This window comes from Chenopodium quinoa, unplaced genomic scaffold (genome assembly GCF_001683475.1).
Source record: "Chenopodium quinoa cultivar QQ74 unplaced genomic scaffold, ASM168347v1, whole genome shotgun sequence".
In the NCBI taxonomy this organism is placed as follows: Eukaryota; Viridiplantae; Streptophyta; class Magnoliopsida; order Caryophyllales; family Amaranthaceae; genus Chenopodium; species Chenopodium quinoa.
The window spans coordinates 7,387,583-7,413,224 of NW_018742418.1; the positions used below are offsets into that span (position 1 = coordinate 7,387,583).

Sequence of the window (25,642 nt, forward strand, 5' to 3'; positions counted from 1 at the left end):
TCAAATCATCAAATTTTCAATATCGGTACATAAAACCCCCTGAATTTCAGGAGGGTACTCTTCAAGCCACACTCGATATTCACTAAAAGAAAAACTCAACTTTGCTAAGCTATGAGCAGCACCATTCCTGGACCTTTTGACGAAAGAAAAAACACAGCTCTGACAATTCCTCGACAAAGTTAGGATATCCTTCACCAATCTACCAAAATAGCAAGGAGGAGAGGAGGCCTTCTTCAAATGATGGAACAACCTTATATTATCAGTTTCCAGGATAAAATTCCTAAAACCCGCTTCCATAGCTATCTTGAGGCTAGAACGCATAGCCATTGCCTCGCCAACTGCCACATCAAACTTCCCATCTTCAGTCGAACAATAAGTCACCACTGCCACCCCCTCCTCATCCCTCAAGATCCCTCCTATTCTCAACCGCCTCCCTTGGAAGGCTGCATCTGAATTTAGCTTGTACAGTCCAGAAGGGGGGCCCTTCCATCTTGAGCAAGGATGTTGCTCATTCGGCATTTTATCTTCAGGGGCGTTGGCTGCTTCAAATTCTTCCACCACTACTAGAAATAGGGCAATTTACGACGGACGTGTTCTGACGGACACGAAAATCCGTCGGAAAAAACGTGATTTCCGAGGGATTTAAGTTCCGTCGGAAATTTCTGACGAATTTAGATTATCCGTCGGAAATTTCCGACGGATTTAGAAAAAAAAAAACGGATTAAAAAGCAAAAACCCTACTCTTACCCCCTTCACCCTCTTTTCTCTTTATCTCTCCTCTCTTCTTTCCTCTTCCCTTCTTTCTCCTTCCTCTCCTCTTTCCTCTTCCCTTCTTTCTCCTTCCTTTTCTTCTCCTTCTTTCACCTTCCTTCTCCTTCTATGACGGCGGTGCCCCTATTCTTCCTCTCCTTCCTTTCCTCTTCCCCTCTTTCTCTTTCCTCTTCCCCTCTTTGTTTTCATTTTCAGTTTGGGTTATTTGGGTTTCAATTCAAAGTAAATTAAGATTCTCAAGAAAATCAAGGTTTTCATGTCAAAATCGACCATGAAAACTCTAGATCTAGAGTTTTCATGGTCGAATTTGACCTTGTAAACCCAATTTTGACGGTTTTTTTTTGTCAAAATTAAGGTATGTGTCTTTTTTTTTCTTCTTAATTAACTTGTTTATTTTTCTGATTTTTTTGAATTATGGTGTTGTTGAATTATGGATTTTTTTTTGATGTTTTTTTGGGTGGTTTCGGTGGTTGTTTTGGGTGGTTTCGGTGAGGTGGGTGGTGGGTTTGGGGAGGTGGTGGAAGGTGGGTTTCAGGGTGGTTTCAGTGGGTTTCGGGGAGGTGGGTTTCGGGGAGGTGGTGGTTTCTGGGTTTCGGGGAGGATTCGGGGAGGTGGGTTTCAAGGTGGTGGTTTCGGGGAGGTGGGTATGGTGAGGTGGGTTAAGTTAGGGAAGTGGAGAGGCGGGTTAAGGTGGTAGGGGGGCTGCTAGGGGGGTATCTGTGTGGGTGGTGGTTTGGGTGTGTAGGGGGTCTATGTGGGGGGGGGGGGGGGGGGGTGGGCTGGTGGCGGGGGTGGGTTTGGGTGGGGATTTTTTTTTTTTATTGACTTTTCCGACGGAAATTTCCGTCGGAATTAAGTAGATTCCGACGAAAAATTCCGTCGGAAGTGGTTTATTCCGACGGAATTTTCCGTCGGAAGGTAACTCATACCGACGGAAAAGATCCGTCAGAACCTTGCGACGGACTATCCAATTAAGTCAAACCTGACTTCGACAGAACAAATTCCGTCGGAATGGACCTTTCCGACGGATTTTCCCTCGAAATATCCCGAAATTCCTACAAAAGGTATTGCGACGTTGCCTTCCGACGGAATTTCAAGGTTTTCCGACAGATTTTTCCGTCGTTGATTGGCTGTTTTCTAGTGCACTTAACACATTGCTTTATGTATTATGGCTGCTTCTGTCTTCTCGGATTTTTCAAACACCCATGCATTACGTTTCAGCCATATTCTCCATGCTATGCACCAAAATATATCCCACCACTTCTTCTCCTTTATCTTCCCCTCCACCTGGTTACACCAATCCTGAAACCCGTGAGCATCAATATCACTCGGTTCAAATCGTAAAACCGAGTGTCCCCATATAGCCGAGGCAGCTGGGCAGAAGAGAAGCGAGTGAGCTATAGTCTCCTCATCCTCGCCACACATAGGGCATCGCTGATCAACATTCATACCCATATCCACCAGGCGCTTCATCTCAGGTAGCCCCTCTCACACACATCTCCACGCAAATAGTCTGATCTTTGGGGGAATGCAAGCATGCCAAATACTCTTCCAGTTAAACTCCACATTACCACCCGACGAGGTTGCTTTTTCACGTATTTCTTCTTCAACCAAGATGTTATAGGCACTTTTGATGCTATACACTCCATCTTTCGAGTAAAACCATGCCCACAAACCTTCCTCATCGAACATTGGAACTGGGATACTGCAGATTGCTTCAACTTCTCGTTGTAAGAATAAATCCGCGAGCGTGGGTAGATTCCACTCCTGATTTTCCCACAAATATTTTACAAACACCGGGCCTTCATTCTCTTCCCTCCTTTGTGTCATGATTCGGAAATTTGGGAGGTTTGGCACCCATGGATCTTCCCAAATACATACTCTACCATCCCCACTAATTGTTCTTATGGCACCCTTCTCAATCACCTTCCTTGCACTTAAGATCGATCTCCACGTCAAGCTCATATTCGGGACAGTTTTTGCATCAAAAAAATTTGGCGTTGGGAAGTACTTGCCCTTTAGGACCCTAGCCATAAGAGATTCCATAGAAGTTACAATTTTCCACGCTTGTTTTGCTAACATAGCCATGTTAAAAAATCTCAGATTTCTAAACCCCAATCCTCCTTTATTTTTTGCTCGTAGCATCTTCTCCCACCCAATCCAACTCATCTTCTGTTCCTCCCCTTTTTGCCCCCAAAAGAAGTTCCTACACAATTTTCTATCTCGTTCAAAATGCTAACCGGGATAGAGAAACATTGCATAGCATATGAGGGAATAGCCTGTGCCACTAATTTTATAAGAATTTCCCTCCTTGCTTAAGATAGGTACCTGCCTTTCCAACCTTTAAGCTTCTTCCAAACCCTATCCTGAATATTCTGGAAAATTTGTTTCTTAGAACTTCCAATGTACGTCGGAAGACCTAAATACTTTTCATGTCCCTCGACAGCCTTAAAATCTAACTTCATCTGAAGCATATTTTTCTTTTCAAGATCAACATTTCGGCTAAAAGACACCTCTAATTTTTCCATATTCAGTTTCTGGCCCGACGCCACTTCATAGGTTGACAGTAATTCAAGCACCTTGTCAGCTTCCTCCTCATTTGCTCGAACAAACAGCAGGCTATCATCAGTAAAAAACAAATGTGAAATTGGCTCAACGTGCCTTTCGATATTAACACCATGAATGAGATTTTTCTTTTCCACCTCTCTAAGAAGAGCAGATAACCCTTCCGCACACATAATGAATAGGAAAGGAGACAATGGGTCTCCTTGGAGCAACCCTCTACTTGGTCTAAAGACCCGAGACGGCTGTCCATTCACTAACACATCAAAAGAAGCCGATAAAACATATCTCATAATATTCTTCACATAAGACTTGGGAAAACCAAAATTTTTCATCATTTTTCCAGAAAGGCCCATTCAACTCTGTCGTAAGCTTTGCTCATATCCAATTTCAGCCCCATATATCCTCTTTTCCCTCTTTTTTTTTCCGCAAGAAGTGAAAACACTCATAAGCCACTAAAATGATGTTTGGAATAAGTCTACCAGGAACAAATCCACTCTGATTTTCACTAATAATACACGGCAATATTTTTTTTAGTCTGTTAGCCAAGACCTTCGACACAATTTTATACAGTACATTACACAGACTAATAGGTCTATAATCAACAGGAGACTCACATTCTTTTTTTTTTTCGGAATTAAAACAATGTGTGTCTGATTAATAGATCCTATATCACTACCATTGTTCAAAATATTCAGAGTGTTTTCCACTACATCACTACCGACAACATTCCAGAATTTTTGAAAGAAGATAGCAGACATACCATCCAGCCCAGGGACCTTAGTGGGGTGCATCTGGAAAAGAGCTTCGCGAACCTCCTCGCCTACAAACGGGGCATCAAGTTCTGCACACTGATCCTCTGAAATAATAGAATCTACTTTCTCAATCACAGTCTCCATATCACCTTGTCCTCCCAATGAAAATAGATCATCAAAGTGGCGCACAAAAACCTCCGAAATCTGCTCCTCTTCTCGAAAAATATTACCAACGGCATCCTTCACTTCTCTAATATGGTTTCTTGATTTTCTCTGGCTAGCCTTCGTGTGGAAAAAAGTCGTGTTTTTATCACCATTTTGAGCCATTCCTGCCTACTTCGTTGCCTCCAATAAGCCTCCTCCCTTTTCTCCAACTCATCCATTTTATCATCCAGATCCCGAATTTGAGCAATAATCTCCTCTGTCTGTGTCTCTCCCATAAGACTCTCCATCCTGCCTTTACAGTCCTTCATCTCCTTTATAAAATCTCCAAATTTGTTCCTACTCCAAGTGCTCAAATTGATCGATGTATGAGCAAATTTTAAACATATATCTCCTCCCCAATTCCACGCCTCCTTCACTATGTCACCACAAGTTTCATCACGGAGCCACATTTCTTCAAACCTGTATTTTTTGAATTTTTTCTTCTTTTTTGTTTTCCCTACCCCCTCATTAAAACACAGCAAGATAGGCAAGTGATCTGATTTTCTCTTTGATAAGTGCGTCACAAAGGACCCAGAAAAGAGGCCCTTCCATACTTTATTCTCTAGGAATAGATCAAGACGCTCCGGTACATTTCGATCTCCACCTTGGTTATTTGTCCATGAAAATCCATGCCCTACATAGCCCAAGTCTGCTAGCTCACACGTCTCTACTGCCATTCGGAAACCTTCAGCCTCCCCCATACGGAACTCACTGCCTCCTTGTTTTTCACTCGACATCAGCATTAGATTGAAGTCCCACCCCACACAACCAAGGAATGTTTGGGTTACTCCTAAGGTTTTCTAACATATTACAAGTCAATTTCTTTTTCTCCGCTTCCGGGTGCCCATATATTCCAGTAAATCTCCATCCTTTCTTGCTAGGAATCTTCACCCATGAGTCTATGTGGTGTAAGGAGTACGACTTGATTTCAACCTCCAAAGTATCTTTCCATAACAGACCTAGCCCTCCACTACGTTTCCTTCCCTTCCCTACACAGCTAACTGCAATAAAGTTATTAAAGTTAAGCTTGTTTTTTACTCTTTCCATCTCATAGCTTTTTAGTCTTGTTTCCGACAAAAAAATGATTTGAGGTTTTTCAAGCATAGCCACATTTTCACTGCATTTATCGCTGAGGTACTCCCCAAACCTCTACAATTCCACGAAAGTATGTAATTCATTGTTCACCAAGAGCCCATGGTGTGGGGCCCGCCACATTTTTATTTAAGCTTACAATCTTTCTCTTCTTGTTCGTAGCATCCAACTCATCTTCATCCACATCCATCTCAGATTCTCCACGAGCCTCCTCACGATCTCCTCTTTTTCCCCCAACATAAAACCTTTCCTTCATTGCCCCCTTTGTTATCCCTCTTTATAATGGTGACCTTTCTAAGGCCTCGCCCCTTTTCCCCCATGGCAGCATCTCCCTCCTTCTTTTCATCCTTCACGTTCACCTTCCTATCTTTCTCTCCTTCTTCACTCTCTTCTCCTTGTTTAACAATCATGCCATCACATTCCTTCACGTTCATCACCAACAGTACCTGGTTGCTGTTAGCACCCCCTACGACCTTCCCCTCCTTCCCCTCCCTATTTCCTCCCGTACCCTCACCACTCCCATCCTCACTACCCCCCTTTTTTCCTTCCACTTCACCCTCTGGTTTTGATTTCTCAAGTTTAAACTCCTTTTCTTCGCTCATTGTTGTACCCATTGATCTTAACACAAGCTTTTCTCCATTATTATCCCACACCGCACGGAGTTCCGCCTCTCTGTTTATCAAAGGGGACTTTATTTCTTTAAAATCATCAGTATTTGGGGAAGCAAAGGCAATCTTTCTAGCAGCCCCAACCAGTCCCAACTTGATAACATTTGGATCGTTATATGTAGGAGTTTTCTTCGACAAACTTGATTTTTTTAGTTGCCCCATCCAGCTCTTCTCTATTTCATGTTCAGCATTATCAGTTCTGGATTTCTTCTTTGGAGATGCTTGTAGCCATGGTCCATATTGGAACACCATCTTTTCGTCCTCCTCTTTCACTTGCTCCTTGAAATGATATTCCTTTTCTGTGTGTTCCAATTTACCACAAAAAAACAGAAATCAGCGAGCCTCTCGTATTTAATATCCACCCAACGAGACTTATTTTTCCCCATAGCTAAGAACAGCCCTCTTCACAATGGCTTATTAATATCCACTAAAACTTTGATTCTCAAACAATCATTCCACCCTAGAGGATCAGATTCATCTGCTTTGATAAACTCCCTATAAACTCCCCTACATCATACATTACCGCCAAGGTTCGTTTGTTCAGAGGTACATCTAGAAATCTTACCCACATGGGGGTCTGCTTGAAGAGGATTTCTGACAGTTGTTCATCACCGATCACTTCTTGCAGCAGTAATAATTTCTCATCAAAAAACCATGGTCTACCTTCAAGAACCCCATCCTTATCATCCTCACAGAAAAATTGAAAAACGAATAAATTCGTCTCGACAACCCTAATTGCGAATTTCTCTTTCAACCTCCATACATTCGCCAGTGTTCTCTTCATCGCTTCAAGATTGTAGGGTTTAACTGTCCATAATTTTCCCACCAGAGTGAGATTTATTTTGGCTTTCGTATCCTCACTAACATGTTCGATATAATCACCCCCTAGCACCACACCTTTTTCTTGGTTAAACGCAGCATTTCCCAGTCCTTCACCAACTCCTCCGCCATTATTCACACTGCACTAGAGATCAGGCCAATTGATTTATGGGAAAGATTAAAGGTTGATCACGATTGGTACAAGGATGAAAAGTAACTCACGCAAACCCTAGACTCAGGACTAACTTACCCTAGAAAGGGACTCAACATCCTCTAAACAAAATGTAATTACTTTCACATTTTTATCCTACAAAAATAGTTTTAATGTGCACAAGATCACAACTCTTCTTATCTTGTACTTGTTCCGCTATAAATCAGTTTTAACACTTACGAGTGCCATGATAAATAGTTTTACACTTTTTGGTGATAAATTATTTTCAGCAACTTTTCTGTGTTACTGGCCACACCATGTAGCAGGGGTTACTTATTCAGAGATTACTTGTATGGGTTATTTATTCAAAAATCTAATATATAAATAGGATTTAATTTTCTTAGCGCGCCATGTAGGATTATAAATTTTGGTAGTAGCCAATGAAATAAGAGATTATTAATTTCTTTTAGAATTAAATAATTCAAATGTCACGTAAGAAAAATTGGCGAATGAGATTTAAAGTTTAATTTAAGTAAATATAATACATTATCTTTTGAGATTAAGAATTTTATCTAAATATATAACGAATGAGAGAAATTCACAATTTATTTTTAAATAAAAATATTAAATGATATACTACGTACAACGAATAAAATAACAAGTTTTATCACATAAATACAAAAAATATTTTGTTATAAAATACAAACAAACTGTGCATCGCACGGGTTTCATCTAGTTACTTGTATGGGTTACTTATTTAGGGGTTATTTACTCGATTAGTCGGTAACACGTTTTCTGAGTGAAAGTAACCCCTAACCAACTGAGGGTTACTTGTATGGGTTACTTGTAGGGGTTACTTATTCAGGGGTTACTTACTCAGTCGGTTAGCGCGTTTTTTGTGTGAGAGTAACCTCTGACCGACCAAGTAACCCTTGAATAAATAACCCATGAATAAGTAACCCCTATAATTTACCCTTGATCAAACGAGTAACCCCTGAATAAGTAACCCCTGACCAAACGAGTAACCACCTACATATAACCCCTGCCATACGGTGTGGCTAGCCACATATAAAAAATTGTACTGTCATTTATAAAATCGAAATCATAATAAGTTTAGACGGCTATATTTTATTTGATTTTTTCTTAACAGGCATTTCCCGTTCAATATACTTATCCCAAATATAAATCTAGAAAAGTAGAAATAATATATCAATTCCGCCAGATGTTCCTTCATTGGATTGATGGTGGGGACAACACATTCGCATCAATGATTTGAATCTTCTAGATTTATCATCACTTGCTCTTTCTTATGGTAAAACATGACGAAAGTTTGCTCATTAAATGAGCAAAAAATACTCTTGGGTACACCATACACCCGAGTGTATAGAATTATCTTCAAGAGATAACATGTATTTTCATATCTATATAATGATGTGCAAGTGTTGCAAGTCTTATATCTATAAAGTATAATTCGTATATTACAAAAAAAAATTTGAAAAAAAAAAAACAATTTAATTGTAAGATTCTTTTCTCAAATTGATATTTAAATTTTAACTAATTATGATATACGAAAATTTAAAGTCTAAAAAAGATCAACGACCTACAATATGATGGAAAAATGCCCTAGGTGTGTGCGTAATTTTCTTGAAGTTCGAAAATTTAAATATATAGAGAAGAGCCTAAACCTCAATTATTAAAAGTTAACTTTTCAACGGATAATTGAATATGGGTGCTAACCTTACAAATTATAAATCATTAATAAGATTATCACTTTTAATTTAAATATTGCCGACATTATTTTAAGAAGGCCATTACGCAAGACAAACAACCTCAAAAGGGAACTGAGTTAGACCTAAAATTATAGAAATGATTTGCAATAACTAAACCATAATGATCCTTGATAATGACAACAGCAGCAGCTAGATTATGTTTTAAGAACAATCAAATTAATGTTTCATAAACTCTGCAAGTTTTTAGACATGTGGGGGCAACATGTAGCCTTCTAACTAAATTTATTAAAATAAAGTCGTGCTAAATTGTTAATCTATAGTACTAATAACTCATTTAATTTGAATATTGACGCATTAAGTAGGGTTGAGTTACAAATTTAATCAATAGTTGGTACTTTATAAAATTCATTTGGTTTAATTGGTTGGTTAGGTTTTAGATCAGTCAAAGTTACTATCCACGAACTTATTAAGTTATTATGACTAATTAATCAATAATAGCACCATTAGGTCAAGTCAGTCTAAGTTCGGGTCATAATTATGAGCATGGTTTAAGTTTAAAGCACTTCATTTAAATCACATAATCACAGTCAAGATTAATTTTAAGCCGTTAAAAAAAAAAAAAAAAAAAAAACCTTGAGCAGATGTTATCATGGACTCATGGCAATACTATTATGTTTATATTTCGTATTGTTTAGCATAATGAAAAATTTAGCTCAACCCATATTCTCTAACAATCGCGGAGTAGTGAGAAAATTTTGGCATTTCTTGCTATATAAAAGGAAGATGGTTTCCACTCTAAGTTGGGAGAATCGTGAATATGTTTTCTATCAAAACAAACAAAGCCTACTAAATCTATCCTTAAGAGCATAAATATTCCTCGAGGATAAATCAAGTATATGGTAAAAATAATAAGTCCCCGACCCAAACCATAATGTGCTCCCACTGTTTAACAGAAAACTTCCCTACATAATAAAGCATCAAAATGTAGAATAAAAGAGAGCATCAAATCAGTGTCAATTGTTTCACTAAGAGGACGAAAGAGATAGCCCCACTGCAGTTGAAGTTGTCTACTGACAACAAGAACAAGACATGAAAATAACGGTGATACTATACAGTCAAGGTTGACTTCATATACAGGGTAAGCTAAACAAGATGCTACGCTAATACGAGTATATCTCTGATTCAAGATTGAGTGAGTGTTAGTGTTTCTACTTTTCGCAACAAGATGGCAACCTCAAGACAATCAAGCCGATACCACTTGCTGAAAAGATGCACATGTCTTGTTTTAGATGAAATTCTGCGCGACATGCTTGGTTCTGAGGAGTGATTCTATTTCCCGTTTCTCATTTCACTCTCAATCCTCATCTCTATTTACTTGACATTTCGACATCCATGTAGATAACTTGCTACTTGCTCGTTTTCAGTATAGGAATTAACTTGGACAATTACCTGTGTAGGAAACTCATCGCCAAATCCGAGCATTGTAGTCTACAATCCTTTTTCTGAAATTATAAAACAAATCAGATCAGTAATGGCATGAGAAAGACCTGAACTTTGATGTAGACGCATGCATACAGAGGGACTGACTCAACTTTCAGACGCTGACAACAGTCAGACATATTATGAAAGAAAAATATGCTAAATTTTTTTTAGGCTTGGTCCATCACAAGATAGCTTGATGCTTTCATACCCCACAAAATCCTACCCCATATCAACTAGGAATCAACTCAAGGTTAGAACAAAAAGGCACGGTAGAAGCGACTGTGATTAGATCTGACTGCCAACATTAAACTGTTCATTTCTGGCAAGTCAAGTTAGTACAAGACAAACACCATAGTTTCAGTAATAAAAGTCAGTATATTTTTCCAAGTATGATAACACATAATTATGATGAAAACAGTTTGTACTTATCACGTATGTTGACCAGAAATTCAGAAGAACACGGTATTCTTATGAACAAGGACGGAAGGGCCTAAAAGGGTTAAAACTACGATGAAGCATACCAAGTTAGCATCCTCGTCCGAAGTAACAAGACACAGCTTCATCATGTCTATGAATTTCATTTGGCGTTAAACTATTATTGTTTAACATTTCACCTTTTGATCATCCAAATTGCTAAGTAAATAAGAACTGCAGTAGTCAGCTAATTAACATGTGCAGTCAAAGTGACCTCCAATAACACCCAAGACAGAGCATCAGAAGGATGATTCTTAATTACGTAACTTTGCACCAGAGTTTCTGCAGAGAGGAGAAAGAGAAAAATAACTGCCCTACAAATTTTAACTGTAATAGGAAGATATACATTCAACAGGAGATTCTACAGAGAAAGTCTAGGCTTAGCTTTCTACTCTTTCAGCATAAATGGTATTAGTTAAGAGTCTTAAGACTAGTAACAGCATGCATACAGATTCCTGACACAAGACATTGATTTTCTGACTAGTGAAAAAACATGCATCACATACAAATTAAAACTTCAACTATATTATTCACAAAAATATTATACTGCAATTATTATATAGGTCTGCCCGCCTCTCTAAGATGCACTTCCTTAATGCCTGTTCAAGAGCTTTCCGCAGTAGTCTCCTCTACTGTATGCTTCAAACCAAGATGCAATTCCGAAACTTAAGACCTTCTACTATGAACAAATCCTCCCAACGTTGCAAAAAACAGCCTTCCCAGTGACCCAAGATCACCAATACACTATACACAATTATCTTCTTTTCACATGTTGCAACTTTTTCGACTGAATGAAAGAGGACTATTGCCATGCTAAAGCTTTCCAGCACAAATAAAAATCCATTAAAATTCCCTCATAATCTTTCCATTACCCTAGCTGCCTTGTGAACAATTCAGAGATGTGGTAAAGCATGTTGAAAGTCTGAAACTCTGTAGCCTTCCATAATACCATACTGACTATTGAAATCAGTTATAAAATAACCTATGACATCGATGTGATGAGAACCTTTTCTACTCGTATCCACCGTCTCAATATAGTGTCTTGGCCTTGTAAGGATGAAGAGAAAATAACAAACTATACACCAAGAAGCTCCGTTTCCTTAGTCTTACTCAATCAAGATTACATGCTTCAATATGGAACCAAAGAAAATCACAATACCAAAAATAGTCCACTGCTACAGTAAAGTATGAGCTAATATATTACTCTTATACCTACTTTCAGTCACCTCAGACAGCCCTGCGATTATCCATACCATTTCTTGATATTGTATCCATCTGATCTAATGAGTCACATAGCTTAGAAGGCAAAAACCTTTACTTAGTTGAGCAGCACAGCCAATCATAATATAGCCCAAGTAAACTGAATCAGGAGGTTCTAGTTCTGTACTAATAGGGTCAACAACACTATAGCATTAAATCACTCTTCTTAAGTATTTTAACAGCCAAACAGCCCAGTATAGGTCCCACCTTAGGCAAGGTTTGAGGAGGTTCAAGAACTACAGAACCTTTGAGTTATCTAGCTCTGAATGGCTAGAACAGAACCTGCTTCAAACGACCCAGAGAAAAGGTATTTATATGGAAACAATCAGAATGCAAGCATTTATATGCAGAAACATCATGTTTTCTCTATCAAAAGTCAAGCATATATCTATCTAGAGGTAAGGTGAGCAGCAGATAAATTACTACGTAGCTAATTTTGAGTATCAACTAGTATCCAACTTTAGTGGCATTCATTTAAACTAGCCCATTACGCTTGAAAAAAATGTACTTCATATATGTTTTCAGTTACTCAGTTAGGTTGTAATCTCGTGAAGAGGATCTTCCAACTGTTGTGCTACCTTTTAAGAAGGGGTATTCAGTAATCAATATCATCCACATTAAAGTAAGCCCACCTATTAGCAACCAGTACTATGCAAAAAATTCACAGGTCAAATCAAATGTGGTAAACCATTATACACATGATGTGACAGCTTGATAATACTCAAGTATAATGTTGCATGAATTACTTATGGACTTGCTACATGTTGAAGAAAGCAATAAACCAACAGTACAACTTCCAGTTCTGGTTAAAGCTCTTAACCAGAAATATCTAAATCAAAGTTACAGTATACTTTCTTTGTTTTTCCGTACTTGCAACATCTCTGTTTTCCACGTTTGCCAATGCATAACTTCAACCATTTACATCTTTAATAATGCATTAATAAAAAAAATTAAAGATTAGATTTTAATAAAGCAAACATAAAGATGAATCTCACAAGATCTCATATGACTATGTTTCTTTAAGTATGAATCACGAAATGTAATTCAAGGCGAGTATGTGAATATTGTACAGTATTGAAATGTCGCAAGTAAAAAAAAATGGAGGAAGTACTTCTGAGATGGAGAAATGACATTGTTTTCAAAGTGATGTTCATCCTGTTATTTTCTGTCAAACATTTCCTCTATTTCTGATACAGAGCACTAAGTTACATCATGTTTTTTTTATCTATGTTTACCTTTATATTACGATTTGTATAGTTTAGTTTAATTGTTTTAAGCCATTAAATGGGTTTCAAGTTGTGTGGGTTAATTACTGAGCTATTTACTTCATTTGTGAGGACACCTTGTCCTCCTTATGTATCACCCTTCTGATGTGCAATTACTGCAAAATAGGAAAGCATGTAAGCATGATCATCGACCAAGCAAAAACAGATATGGTGTGATAGCCAACTTCAGTTGATGGTTATGAAGCATATCATTCGCTTTGATCCTTCCCAAAGCTAGCGTCATAGAAAAGCTTGCACTTTAAGAGGGACCTTTGTTTTCCAGATGAAACACAATTTAGGGGGGGTGATTCAAACAAGGAAGGACTTGCAAGAAAAGATCCCAAAATGAATCTCCCAACCACACTCTAGGATCATCACGTCCATAAACTTTAAGCAAGAGATCACAAATAGAGGTGAGTTTTCTACCTCTGTCATTGAGTTGTTTTCAGCACCACAAGATCTACACATTACCACTAAAGAAGCATTTTGAAAAATTGATAAGCAGTAAAGTTGTGGAAACCGTGAACTAACAGGCTTCTCTCTTTCCAATTTCCAATTTTCCATTCCTTACCACGCCAAAGGAGTAACTAAAAAAGCCACTTGTAAAATAAATTTCCATGGGATAACACTTAGGAAATCTCACTCATTCTCACACAATTTGTACTAGCTCTTGATGACATACCACAGAGCCCAATATTCTAGAGGAAACCTTCAACACCATTTTTCCGCCAAAACCAATGGTTTTTAAGACAATTCTTCAAAACCCCAATCCACCCTCTGTCTTAGGACAACCCACCAACTCCCAGCTCACAAGACGATCATTCCTTTCTCTCATCCCCAGCTCTAGGCAACAAAAAAACCCACATCATCCTCTCAATTTTTTGTGCAATTCAATCAATCAAAGCCTTAATCCCATAAGTGTGCAATTACCACCAAAATTTTAAAGAAGGGCAAATCTTCCAAGCTTAAAATTTGTAATTCCAAAGGGCGATCACGTCAAAAAATAAAACCTTTCAAAGTTACTAAAAAGAATTTCATGTAGCAATATAGTTTGATGTTGGAAGATGCATTGATAAAGAAAGAGGTGGACAAAATATGACTTGAATGGAGGCAGGTAAAAGATTATGTAAAACAAAAAGGTTTGCTAGATCAAACAGCACCAGGTAGAAGGGAAGAAGATCTTTGAGGACGACCATGGGAAATAAATTCTTGGTTCATGCAGACGGCCCCATCCTTTAGGGATTAAAGGCTTAAAGCTTTGGCATTGTTGTTGTGGGGAAAGAAGAAAATGTACATACTTCATCGTTCCCTAAATATCATTCACTAATATCTAGGCAATCTTGAAAAATTCACTTTTCTTAGACTAGAGTTGTATGTTGCACAGACTCAGATTTGGGTGTCGTGTCCGACACGGTGTCGGATCCTTTAACACTCCAGATTTTATAAAATTTCATATAAGGCCACTATATATTTGGGTGTCGTGTCGTGTCATGTGGCGTCGAAGTGTCGGAGGATCCAACACTGGACACTTGAAGTATAACAGGGTGTCCACATAGCAAGAGTTTATCATTCATCTTCTATAAATACTTAATAACAGGAATAGGAGCACTGTTACAATAATGCACAGGTCCCTAGGATAATACAAAACACATTGCAAAATACTTCTCATACAGAACCTCACCACACCCCAATATCAGAGTGCTATCGGGGTGTACAAGAACTTGCAAAATACTTATTAAAGCACTAGACAAGAATCAGCAAAAGGTGAAGAACTCCGCAAGAAGTCAATCTTCAAAGAGAAAGACTTGGACAGTGGTTGTGACAAAAAAAGTTCCATGTGTCAATTAATTAAGACATGTGGACAACTAGATGCTCACACATACATGTGAAGAGACAAGAAACAGATGTAAAACAAGTATATAAAACTTAATAAGGCTCACAAAATAAGAAATCATTTCTGAACTTTTCACACATCACACATGAAAGACAACAAAATGCCATCTACAGTAGTCAAAAACATCACTGACCTCTCATTATCCATACTGAACTATGGAAAGCACTTCATTCTCTGCCAATGATTAAAGTAAATTTAAGGCAGGCGTAAGTATTCATCACATATTCAGAATGAAAATAAACTCCAAGCGACAGAATTCAATAAGATGTTCATCAAGAGTCATATTACCCATCTCTCAATTTCAACAAATGAAGCGGCCAAGCGTCTTCTTAGATTTGATCTATCTTCTTCACAGGTTTCACCATTCACCTCTAGCAAATAAATTATCGAGAAAAGATTATAATTTACAGAAGAAGAAAAGGCAAAAACGAATAGATGACTTCCTAAGGGATGCATATCAATCCTCACCATAGTAGTAAGAAGACAAAATTGTGATCCGCTCCAATGGCTGTTGAAAAGAAGGGCAAGAAATAAAATCAAGATTAAAATTTTAAAATTAAGTTAGATGACATCAAAAATTCATTATAGGCAAAGATCAATAGCATAGATAAGAATTATCCACACTGATAGGACTTGGATATAAGTTCAAACAAGCATCACTCTTGACCTTTGACCTAGACTCCTAGACTCAGTAATAACTGTAGGAATCTACAGTCTAGACACCATAATGTTGTCAATTTTCAGACTTGGCCTTCTATGAAAATTTTGCATGTTTTTGGTCTTAAGTGAGTGCATGAGCCCATAACCATATCAGGTTGGGATAAGCAAATAATATCCAACCTCAGCCCTTTTGTAGTAAACGCTGCTTAAACACTACTATTGTTCCAAAACATTTCCTTAAAAATGAGAGAAATCCCATAGTACATAGTAGTTACTCTTACCCTCCAAAGCAAGGGCACTTGATCAATTAGGAGAAAGGTCTACTTCTTCCTTATGCCATGGAGGTTGTTAGTGCTAACAGTGTATTAATCTGTCTTTAAAAACGTCTTCAGTCAGTATGTTGTCAAAATATAAGACGTGGCCATTCTATGAAACTTTTGCATGTTTTTGGTCTCAAGTAGAGTGCATGAGTCCTTTATTATGTTATTTATTACAAGGTGGGCAACAACTTGACCCCCAAGATGGTTAAAAAACTTACCCCCAAACAGCTTTTTAAAATGGCTGTTTAACACCAAGATACCGCCGAGTTCAGCCCCACGCCAAACCCCATCTTCGAAACAACTTATAAATGGTTCTCTTGGTCCATTCTAAAGGACGTATCTAAGCTGCCAACAAGATTATACTATGTTTACAGTCGTAGAATATTTTAAGCTACAGCAATCCATTCCTATTTTAATAACAGGTCGTAACAAAGGTAGCCATAGGGGAACTTGTGGCTGGATTGAATCTTTTAGAGAAATTTCCCCCACCCCCACCCTTTTTTGAGGTATATTGCACTCATAATTCATTAGATACTATTCATGGATATTAATTACCAATTCAAAATCTTCCTTTCCATGGTGGCTTAAGATTAGCCAGGTCTGGATGTCAGATCATAGAACCACACATCACAATCTCAGCATGATAGACTTAAGATAATGAATATGAACGTAGGTGCGTATTTTAGAAAGTTGAGTTCGAAGAGCCAAGCAGATCAATCTTGCCCGTGCTATTCATAACTATCACCACACAACCGGACTTGCGTGTTCAAGTTTCATGGGTTATCCTGTGAACCCAAGAAGTATGGTCAATTTTCAGCAGTTCTCTTCTTCATAACATTGTGGGTTTGATCCATTTATGCCCTAGCCTTGAGTCTCTGCCATAGAGTAAAAATGTGAAATAACTTCACCTTTATATTCACATAATATTAATGCAACCTAACAAAGAGTGACACACAAAGCCTATCTAATTAATATAAGAAAATTATCCCTTATGCCTTGCATTCATAATATAACTCAACTTCCTAGTATACACAACTTCCTAAAATACACACCTACCCAACTAATGACACCGATGATGGTTGTGCTCTTGACATGCCTTGCACCACTAATGGATGTACAGGCAAATACATTCTACATGTCTACAGTGATCTATACCAAAACCCTCAAAACTAGTGAAGTAGCTTTTTAGGATAGTTAAGAGATCCAGTTGAAAATATCAACAACCATCCCTTTTCAAAACCCAGCTACTTGGAGACTTTTTTTATTTTTTCTGGCAAATAGGTACTCGGGGAAATAAATCCATCATCACGATATTTTATAATCATAAGCAGCTATATTAGAGAAATCATCCGAAACCTGCTCAATCTACCAGAACTGAAAAGATGGAGGATGAAATAAACATGCATTTCATTTAGCTTATCTATTGAAAGTTGGTTAAACTGGTTTGGTGCCAGACTCTGGGCTTAACAGCAAGGATACTTACTATTTATTTATCAATTTTTTTTTTTAATAATTGTTCCATCACTATGCATTCTAAAAGCTAAATCTTAAGTGTTTCCCCGTCTAATCAATATGCTGAATTGTTTGCTCAAAATTTTCAATTCAAAAGTACTGCTGTCCAACAGAATTTGATTGAAGCTACAGGCTTTTGAGCTAGTGCAGCAATTTTCAACACTTTACATGCTTGGATTGGAGGTAATGCGTTAGGGAGTGACAGAATAAAAAAATTAAAAAAAAAGAGAGAGGGAATGAAAATGGGTTGGGTTGTGGTAAAAGGGATGATATAGTGATAATGAGGGAAATAGGCAGATGGTGGGAAACTATTATCCCCAAAATGAGGGTTATAATTACGCGCTCCTCCCTTCTCCTTAGTATTTACACAGAACTACTACTAGACATCTCATGTATCACCACCCCCGTCCACATTCATTCTCTGTTTATTATTTTGTCATTGCCCCCTTTATTTAACCAAGCATGCCCTAAGTGTTATAATTTAGAAGTTTTACACAAATTATTATCACTTAACGACTTAAGTTTAAAATTATATTGCTAAGGGTTTCAACGTAAAGCATAAGAAGAGATGAGGCAGTTCACTTCTGCTTCTAATTGAATGTATATTTATTCAGAATTGTTAATGGCACGTCACCTACTTTTCTTTTTTTTTTTTTTTATAAAAAGAAGGTAATTCTCATTCAAGATTATAGATAGCTGGAGCTCAATTTATCTTCATTAGCCAAAGTCATAGGTAAGACAATCTTGCAAAATCAATGTGATACCAAGGTGACATTTATTTTAGGGAATGACTTCACTTTTTATACTACCTCCGTTAATGGTTATGTGCAACTTTGGGGAGAGGGACGGACTCCATTGCAAAATTTCCTCATGGTGCTTAACCAAAAGTAAGGGTATGTCATTAATAATTAATCAATCCAAATCCTTAAAATTAAAAAAAAAAATAAAAAAAATGAAAGAACCACCCAGCCACCCAGATCCACCAACGAAACCACCACCTCCACGAACACCCACCCACCCACTGGAACCCAAACCCACGAACACCCACCCACCTTCACGAAAACCTGGCCACCGGAAACTAAACCCACAAAAACCAACCCACATAAATTAAACCCACGAAAACCAACCCACCAGAAAGTAAAACCGCGAAAACCCCCACCCAAGTCAAACCAAGAACCATGAAACCCACCCCAACTTGAACCCAGAACCACGACCCACCCAAATTTGAACCCAAAACCGCCTAAGAAACCGCCACACCCACCGACAACAACCTTCTTCGTCGTCTTCTTCTTCGTTGTACCAGATCTAGAATGAGGTTAAAGGAGGAGAGAGAAAGGTAATGGGGAAGATGAAGAAGGTGAAAAATTAGGGTGTGAATGTGGAGAAATTAGATGATTTTTAGCATATGAGATGAACTAATTTGGTTGATTTCAATGAGTTATTGGGGGAGATGAAATAAATTTGATAGGAATAATTAGATTAATTGGGTTAGATTAGCAATTAAATAATTCTGTTTTTAAGAATGAAATTGATGTTATAAATTTTTAACTAAGGATGTTTTTGTAATTTTATTAAATAAACTTCACTAAAAATGGAAAGATTTGGAAATGTTGCACATAACTTTTAGCGTCCATTTTTGTTTTTGGTAAAAGTTGCAGATAACTATTAACGGAGGTAGTAAGTAACATTTAAGGCCTTGCAAATAGTTAGTGTGAGATGGTCTCGTTCAAGACTTTCTTTTTTCACTAACATCACAGGTTTAATAGATCAGGCAGTATTTATCACAGTTCATCAAGCACTTACAGACAACTTGATTAAACAAAACAATTACACAAGACAGCGTATAGAATATTACCATTACAAATATGCCCTCTTTTCGAGTAGGAAGTTCCTCGAGCTTTCTCAATGTCTCATCACCCTCGATGACCTTGCCAAAGATTGCATACTTTTCATCAAGATGAGGTGCATCACCGAGAAGTATAGAGAAGGAAGATGATGCACTGTCTGGATCATCATACCTGCAGAAAGCAATTACAGCTATAACATCAGCACTATGAGACCCAAGGAAAAATCACAGCGCAGCAATAGTGAAATGTAACTAATTATAACAGCTTAGGTAGTTCCATATCAAATAACCAGAAGCAAATCTGTATGTTCCTCAAAAAAGAAAAGACTCGAGACTTGTTTCTAATGAAAATTTAAACAAAAAAAATAAAAAGGTTCAAGACAGTTTGAAGCACATTATTTAATCAAATTCACTGGAAACAATGACTAACTGAATTCTACTATCAAGCCAAAACACCTGTGAACATAAACCAATTCAAATAAATCCACTAAAAGCAGATTAGAGATAACATACTAGGAAAAGAATTAGCACTTAAGCAAGCCTCTTAAACCTACCTCCCCATTGACAGGATACCCCTAACATGTTTGACCTTACTAAATTCACCTATCACAGTTTTCTCAGCTTCCATCCTCTGCTCAGCATTCATTGGGGCTGTTCTGCCTCCTACAACATCAGCAACTTGAGCTACAAAACCCTTATCAACCTGCCTCAAGAAATAATCTTCATTCATTGAGATTTTACGCTTAAAATTTAATTTTAGCTAAACACCAAACCAAACATACAAAAGCCCAAACCATTACCCGGAAGAAATGATTAGTATTATAGCATCCCAAGCGAACAAGTTTGAAAATGTGCTCAACAGTTTTGGGGGCCACACTAGGAAAGAAACCAAATTCGACATCTCCATAATTTGTCTGCAGCAAGAACCAACAAGAACAACATAGCTATGAAGGATTAACGGGAAAAAAAAATAATAATAATAATAAAATTAAGCAAAAATATTTACAATGTTTGAAACTATTATAAGTTTATAACAATCCTAAGTCAGAAATGAAAAGCGTATACACACAACAAAATGAAAGTTACTATCTTGATTAGAAGTAAGGTCACGTACATCAAGTCATCAAAATCAGCTTTAATTTGAACTGGGGAAGCTGTACACAAGAAATCACACCCCCACAAGCCCACACATACTAGTAGTATACCTCTATTTTCCAAATACTATACTAGCATATGTAATATTCACTATCATATGATATTGGTGACAAGGACCTGAGTTTGTTGATATTTATACTCTTAAAATCATGTGCCTTAGAGATTTGTTGTAGATGTCTCTTCATTTGTTACTCCCTCCATTTTTTTTAAATGCATCACTTTGACTTTTGCACTATTCACATACCATGGTTGACTCTATTTTTTCACCTCTATAAAATGAATAAATGTTATTATATAATATATCATTAGATTAGTCATAATGTCTAGTTTTATAATATATATTTTTTTTAATTTTTACTAATAGACAATTAAAGATATTAATGGTCAAAGTTCCGTCTCGGCAAATGTGCCGGTCAAATTGATGCATTAATAAAAATAAAAAAAAAAAATAAAAAAAAGAGAGAGAGAGAGGGAGTATTACTTTGTTGCTAATTTTAAACTTATCTTTTGCTCTTTGTAAACCTAGTACTCCATACTATCAATACATTTTACCTTTCCTTAAATCTATTAAGTGTTAAAGGCTATAGATCCTTTTTTCTTTTCCACTTCCGCTATCACCCCTCCCTCTCCACGCATCTCCCTACAAGGCTACACCATCAAAGACCTTTGTCAACACCAACAAATGATGGTGACCATATTGATCTTCCTTCTCCTCTATGCTTCCTCTTCCTTTTTTTCAAATGGATGCACCTAACTCTCGGTGGCCAGCACCAATATTGGTGAACAGTACACTATGTCTCGTCAACACTAAATCAACCTCTCACCCAATGGACATAGGAAATTTCTACACTCAACCACCTTCCTCTTCAACCGAGAAAGCCTCAACTCCAAGACTAAACTCCTTTTTCCAAACTCATATGGAGAAACGCAAGTTCCAAATCAGCATCACCATTACATCATCCTCTCCTTCAATGATGTTAACTAGTAATGGCACCTTCATTGATTAACAACATCCCTCATTCCTCCAATCTCCCTCTATTTGTGGTGAAGCTAAAGAGAAATCAATTTGTTATTCCTATTTTCCCCTCATTTCAACCTATCTCCAATGGTTTGACCATGGTGCAAAATGGATTTTCATTTAATCGAAGCACCAAACCAAAATCGTTCAAGGGGGTTTTCAAAAACCTACAAGCTCGCCTGAATCAAACATTCCTAACCCAAACCACCCCACATTGAATGTTGCATCTCATGTTTCAGTCAAAAGTTGCTTCCTATTTACAGATAGGAAAAATACACTTTAATAATCCCAACTATGGCCGATTTACTTTTAATAATCCCAACTAAGGTTTATTATCTAATAATCCTAACTATGGGGTCAGTTTGCCTCTAGTGATCCCAACCGGTCAACACCAAATCAATGACTTGTTGTAACAAGTAACCAATACACGTGTCAGCACGTGATTGGTCTAAAATTAAAAATAAAATAAAAAATAAAAACACCCTAAGAGCCACCACCCCCTCCCCTTCCGCCACCGCAAAACCCAACGGCTAACCCCCAACACATCGGAAAGCGGTCGGCCGTCTCCACTAACACCCGAAAACGGCCGACCCTTCCCAACCCCCGAACCACCCTAGCCACCCACTCCCACCAGCCAAACCACCTAAACTCCCTCGAAAACAACCTCCACACAAACGAAACCAACCCTCCTTCCTTCCTAACCCCCGAATTCGGCCCCCAGGGCGGTTTTGAGGATGTTGGAAGGGAGGGGGAGCGCCGAAGCGGCACTTCATGGTTTTTTTTCTTTTCAATTTTGGTTTTCCAGCGAAGGGGGAGCGAAGGAAGGGAGTGGTTTAGGGGGTCGATGGTGTTGTTTAGGGGGTTGGGAGGGTCGGTCGTTCATTTTAGGGGGTTAGGGAAGTGGCCCGCGGCGATTCTCGGTGGCCTGGGGGTTAGCCTAGGGTTTCACGGTGGTGGAGATGGTTTTTGTTTTTTTTTTTCTTTTTTTTTTTAAGTTTTATTCAATTTTTTTTATTATTTTTTTTAATATTAGACCAATAACGTGCTGACACGTGGCATTTTTAAAAAAAAAGTTAAAAAAAATTTACCCTGGCAGATTGGAGGCAAACATACCCAATAGTTAGGATTATTACATAATAAACCTTAGTTGGGATTATTAAAAGTAAATCGGCCATAGTTGGGATTATTAAAGTGTATTTTTCCTTAGAGATATGGTAAAAGTTTACCCATATCTCTCAACTAATGGCTCTAATCCTTTACTATGCTACTCTAACTATTCTAATAGCACTTCTATAAAACCCTAAAAAGACTTGGTACATGAAAGGGGTGGGGCCACATGGTTAGCCCGTGAGCAAAATCATATTTGCAAATTCGCAATCAACAAATCATATCTTGCGGCATTGCTACCTCTTCCTCATCGCAATTGAAATCGGATTTTTGAACCATGAATCTAACCACCTTGCTAACATAGTGTCATAGACTCATAGTAACATGTTTCCTGCGGCATCAGTCCAAACAACAATTGGGGCACTCAACCTTCTCATGTGTACCACTTTGGTGGTCTCTTATCTAAAGAGGAAAAACCCCAAACATTTTTGCACAAAATTTCCCTCTCTTTTGCGTTAATCCTAAAAATAATACTCATACTTTGCAAACCTCTATAGAGAAATTGAACAATACCCTAACAATATTGGCACCTTGGCCAAAATGTCGTTCACTCGTTCAACGAAGGTCAATTCGTTAGTCCGACCTATTGTGTCAAACCGTGTGCACCCTATACCATTACAAAGTCTCTTGTCCTCCATCTAACATGAAGTAGAGAGGTCTTCAACTCTACTTCTCCCTAATTTCAAGGTTTGGGCATCATTAGCTACATGCAAATGTGCGCATAATACTACTCCCTCCTACATTACTGCCTTGCCACAACAACGCTTACAAGATTACAACTTTCCGACTTGAACTTGCATATCACTTGTACTCGTAAGCTCTATGGTTCAAGTCTTCAAGATTGGACCTTCTCTACGACAGTCTATCTTGCAGAGGCCTAATAAGGATTGACTAATTATAAGATATTCCTTAGTTTGCTGAGCTAAATCTCTGCTAATATCTAGGCCTATCATCACTTTGCTTTGTTGAAGATATCTCTTATTTATTATTAGTCTGTTGCCAGTTTCCAGCTTATCATTTCCTCTGTGTAATTTTAATATTTCTTTGGGTTGTATTACTATAAATACTGATTCATAATATCAATACAATTAAGCTTTTCCTAAATCTGTTAATTGGGAGACTACATCAATCAAACATACACACATAAACCATATTCCATGTATCAAAAATTTCAGCCACCAAAAGAAATAAATGGAAATATGCCATCTAGGTACAGTTTAATAATGAATAATATGATTTACAATGTGGGTTATCATGATGTTGGAGAATACAAACCCCATTCTTTTCAGTTTTCACCTTACAAAGATGAGTTTCAGTTCAGGATTAAAAAATTTAATATTGGAGCTAGTAATTTCAAATTGATTCAGTATAGGGCCTACAACTTCAGTTTCGGGCTAAAATAAGTTCAGATAAGTTCACATAAATTAAGTTTAGCGCTAATATAGGTATGGTTTAGGACTGATAAATTAGGAAAAGTTCAGAACAATTTAGTTCAGAATAGTTCATGGGTATTCAAGATACAAGAACAAGGATTTAAAACATAAACCAAACAAATTAATATCAACAAATCAATGACCAAAGTATTAATATAATTTCTGATCTAGGTATAAATTGAAGATATACCATATTCTTTTCAATGTGAATTGCTTTGTATACATTCCAGAAATAATTATTCAAGAAAAATAAATCTGAAATCTTGTCACCTATATACAAATTGCTTAAATCCCACTTCATTTTTTAACCTCATAATTTCCCATGAATTAAATTGGAGCATACAATGAGACAGAAATGAAGATCATGATCTACTAGTAACATGGAGTACCAATTTTTGACAAAAGGGTAGAAATTTTATTTGAAGCAAAAATTGAACATAAACAGAATGTAAAACAATCGATAGTATAATTGCAGTTAAGAGTAAAAACCTGGAAAACAACACGAGCTGATCCAAATTCGGGTTCCTCGGGAAAGGAGAATGTATGAGTGATTAAGAGAGAGAACACAAAGATCTTGATCATTGTCTTTGCTCTCTCCATCTCTTTTACCATTCTAATTCTTCGATTTTTTGAGGTTTTGCACTTTTCGAGCTGAGTCTTGTCCTATATCCAACTCAATAATGCGAAGTCAGGATCTCTTCTCTTAAGTCTTAATGAATATAAATGGGAAAATGGGGCGTGTCAAATGAACATTACTCTTTTGTATTTCCAAACCATTGTACCCAATTATTCCCTCTAATGCGTTAGGAATTCCTCTCGTGAGAAGGGGTTCCTAACGCTTTTCTTCTTTTTCTTATCTTTAAAAAAAATGGGGCGTGTCATATTGGAGGCTCGCCCGCGTTCCTAGTCGTCCCTATTCTAATAAAGATGGCTTTGGGCCGGGTTGTGGACTTATGGATCAAGCCCATATATTTTAGGATTGTCTAGGTCAGGCCCACCACCAATGGGTTGGGCTGAAGCGGGCTCATATTTTAAAAATTAAGGCTCAAGCTGGGTCTTGTGGGCTGGTCTGGTCTAAGGACCGATCCAAAGGTTGGCCCGTGGGCTTCTTTACAAAACAATGCATTAGTCCTTTGCATTATTTAATACTACGTATGTTAATTTACCAAACCAAAAAAGCATTCAACTTAGTTGACACAAATAATTTTATAAGTAATCTCTTTCTTTTTTTTTAAATAAATCATTTGGAGTACTACACTATTCATAGATTAGTTTTGAATTAATTTTCTAACTAATACATAACATATAACTCAAATAGGCCTAAAACCGACCTATTAAAGGATATCAATGGGGCGTGTCAAATATGAGATATTGAGAATAATACGAAGTACTAGTACTCCAAGT

At 37.5% G+C, this 25,642-nt stretch overlaps 3 protein-coding genes across 5 annotated transcripts; all 3 read right to left on the bottom strand.

Moving 5' to 3' along the window:
- On the bottom strand, positions 1–519 carry LOC110714206. Its single transcript, XM_021892695.1, has one exon. It carries the CDS (start codon positions 517–519, stop codon positions 1–3), a length of 519 nt encoding a protein of 172 aa, XP_021748387.1.
- Positions 520–4,330: 3,811 nt separating this feature from the next.
- On the bottom strand, positions 4,331–4,993 carry LOC110714214. Its single transcript, XM_021892708.1, has one exon. It carries the CDS (start codon positions 4,991–4,993, stop codon positions 4,331–4,333), a length of 663 nt encoding a protein of 220 aa, XP_021748400.1.
- Positions 4,994–9,748: 4,755 nt separating this feature from the next.
- LOC110712222 (peptidyl-prolyl cis-trans isomerase CYP23-like) lies at positions 9,749–24,954 on the bottom strand. 3 transcript variants are annotated; one of them, XR_002509524.1, is made up of 9 exons: positions 24,728–24,954; positions 20,266–20,379; positions 20,020–20,168; positions 19,475–19,637; positions 15,596–15,635; positions 15,416–15,498; positions 15,261–15,301; positions 10,756–10,990; positions 9,749–10,254 (listed from the first exon to the last, which is right to left on the bottom strand). XR_002509524.1 is itself a non-coding variant. In XM_021890686.1 (8 exons), the coding sequence occupies exons 1-7, from the start codon at positions 24,848–24,850 to the stop codon at positions 15,281–15,283; spliced, it is 693 nt and encodes a 230-aa protein (XP_021746378.1). In that variant the 5' UTR covers positions 24,851–24,954; the 3' UTR covers positions 9,749–10,254; positions 15,261–15,280. The 3 variants fall into 3 exon arrangements, 2 of the variants coding, with proteins under 2 accessions (XP_021746378.1, XP_021746385.1); XM_021890686.1 differs by lacking the exon at positions 10,756–10,990; XM_021890693.1 differs by lacking the exons at positions 9,749–10,254; positions 10,756–10,990 and adding an exon at positions 11,161–12,250.
- Between the last annotated feature and the right edge of the window lie 688 nt (positions 24,955–25,642).

Coding starts and splice junctions, on each gene's coding strand:
- LOC110714206 (XM_021892695.1), bottom strand. CDS start 519: ATGCCGAATGAGCAACATCCTTGCTCAAGATGGAAGGGCCCCCCTTCT.
- LOC110714214 (XM_021892708.1), bottom strand. CDS start 4,993: ATGGGGGAGGCTGAAGGTTTCCGAATGGCAGTAGAGACGTGTGAGCTA.
- LOC110712222 (XM_021890686.1), bottom strand. CDS start 24,850: ATGGTAAAAGAGATGGAGAGAGCAAAGACAATGATCAAGATCTTTGTG. Junction 15,499..15,595: donor TTTGTCTTCTTACTACTATG/GTGAGGATTGAT, acceptor TTTATTTGCTAG/AGGTGAATGGTGAAACCTGT. Junction 15,302..15,415: donor TTGTTGAAATTGAGAGATGG/GTAATATGACTC, acceptor AATCATTGGCAG/AGAATGAAGTGCTTTCCATA.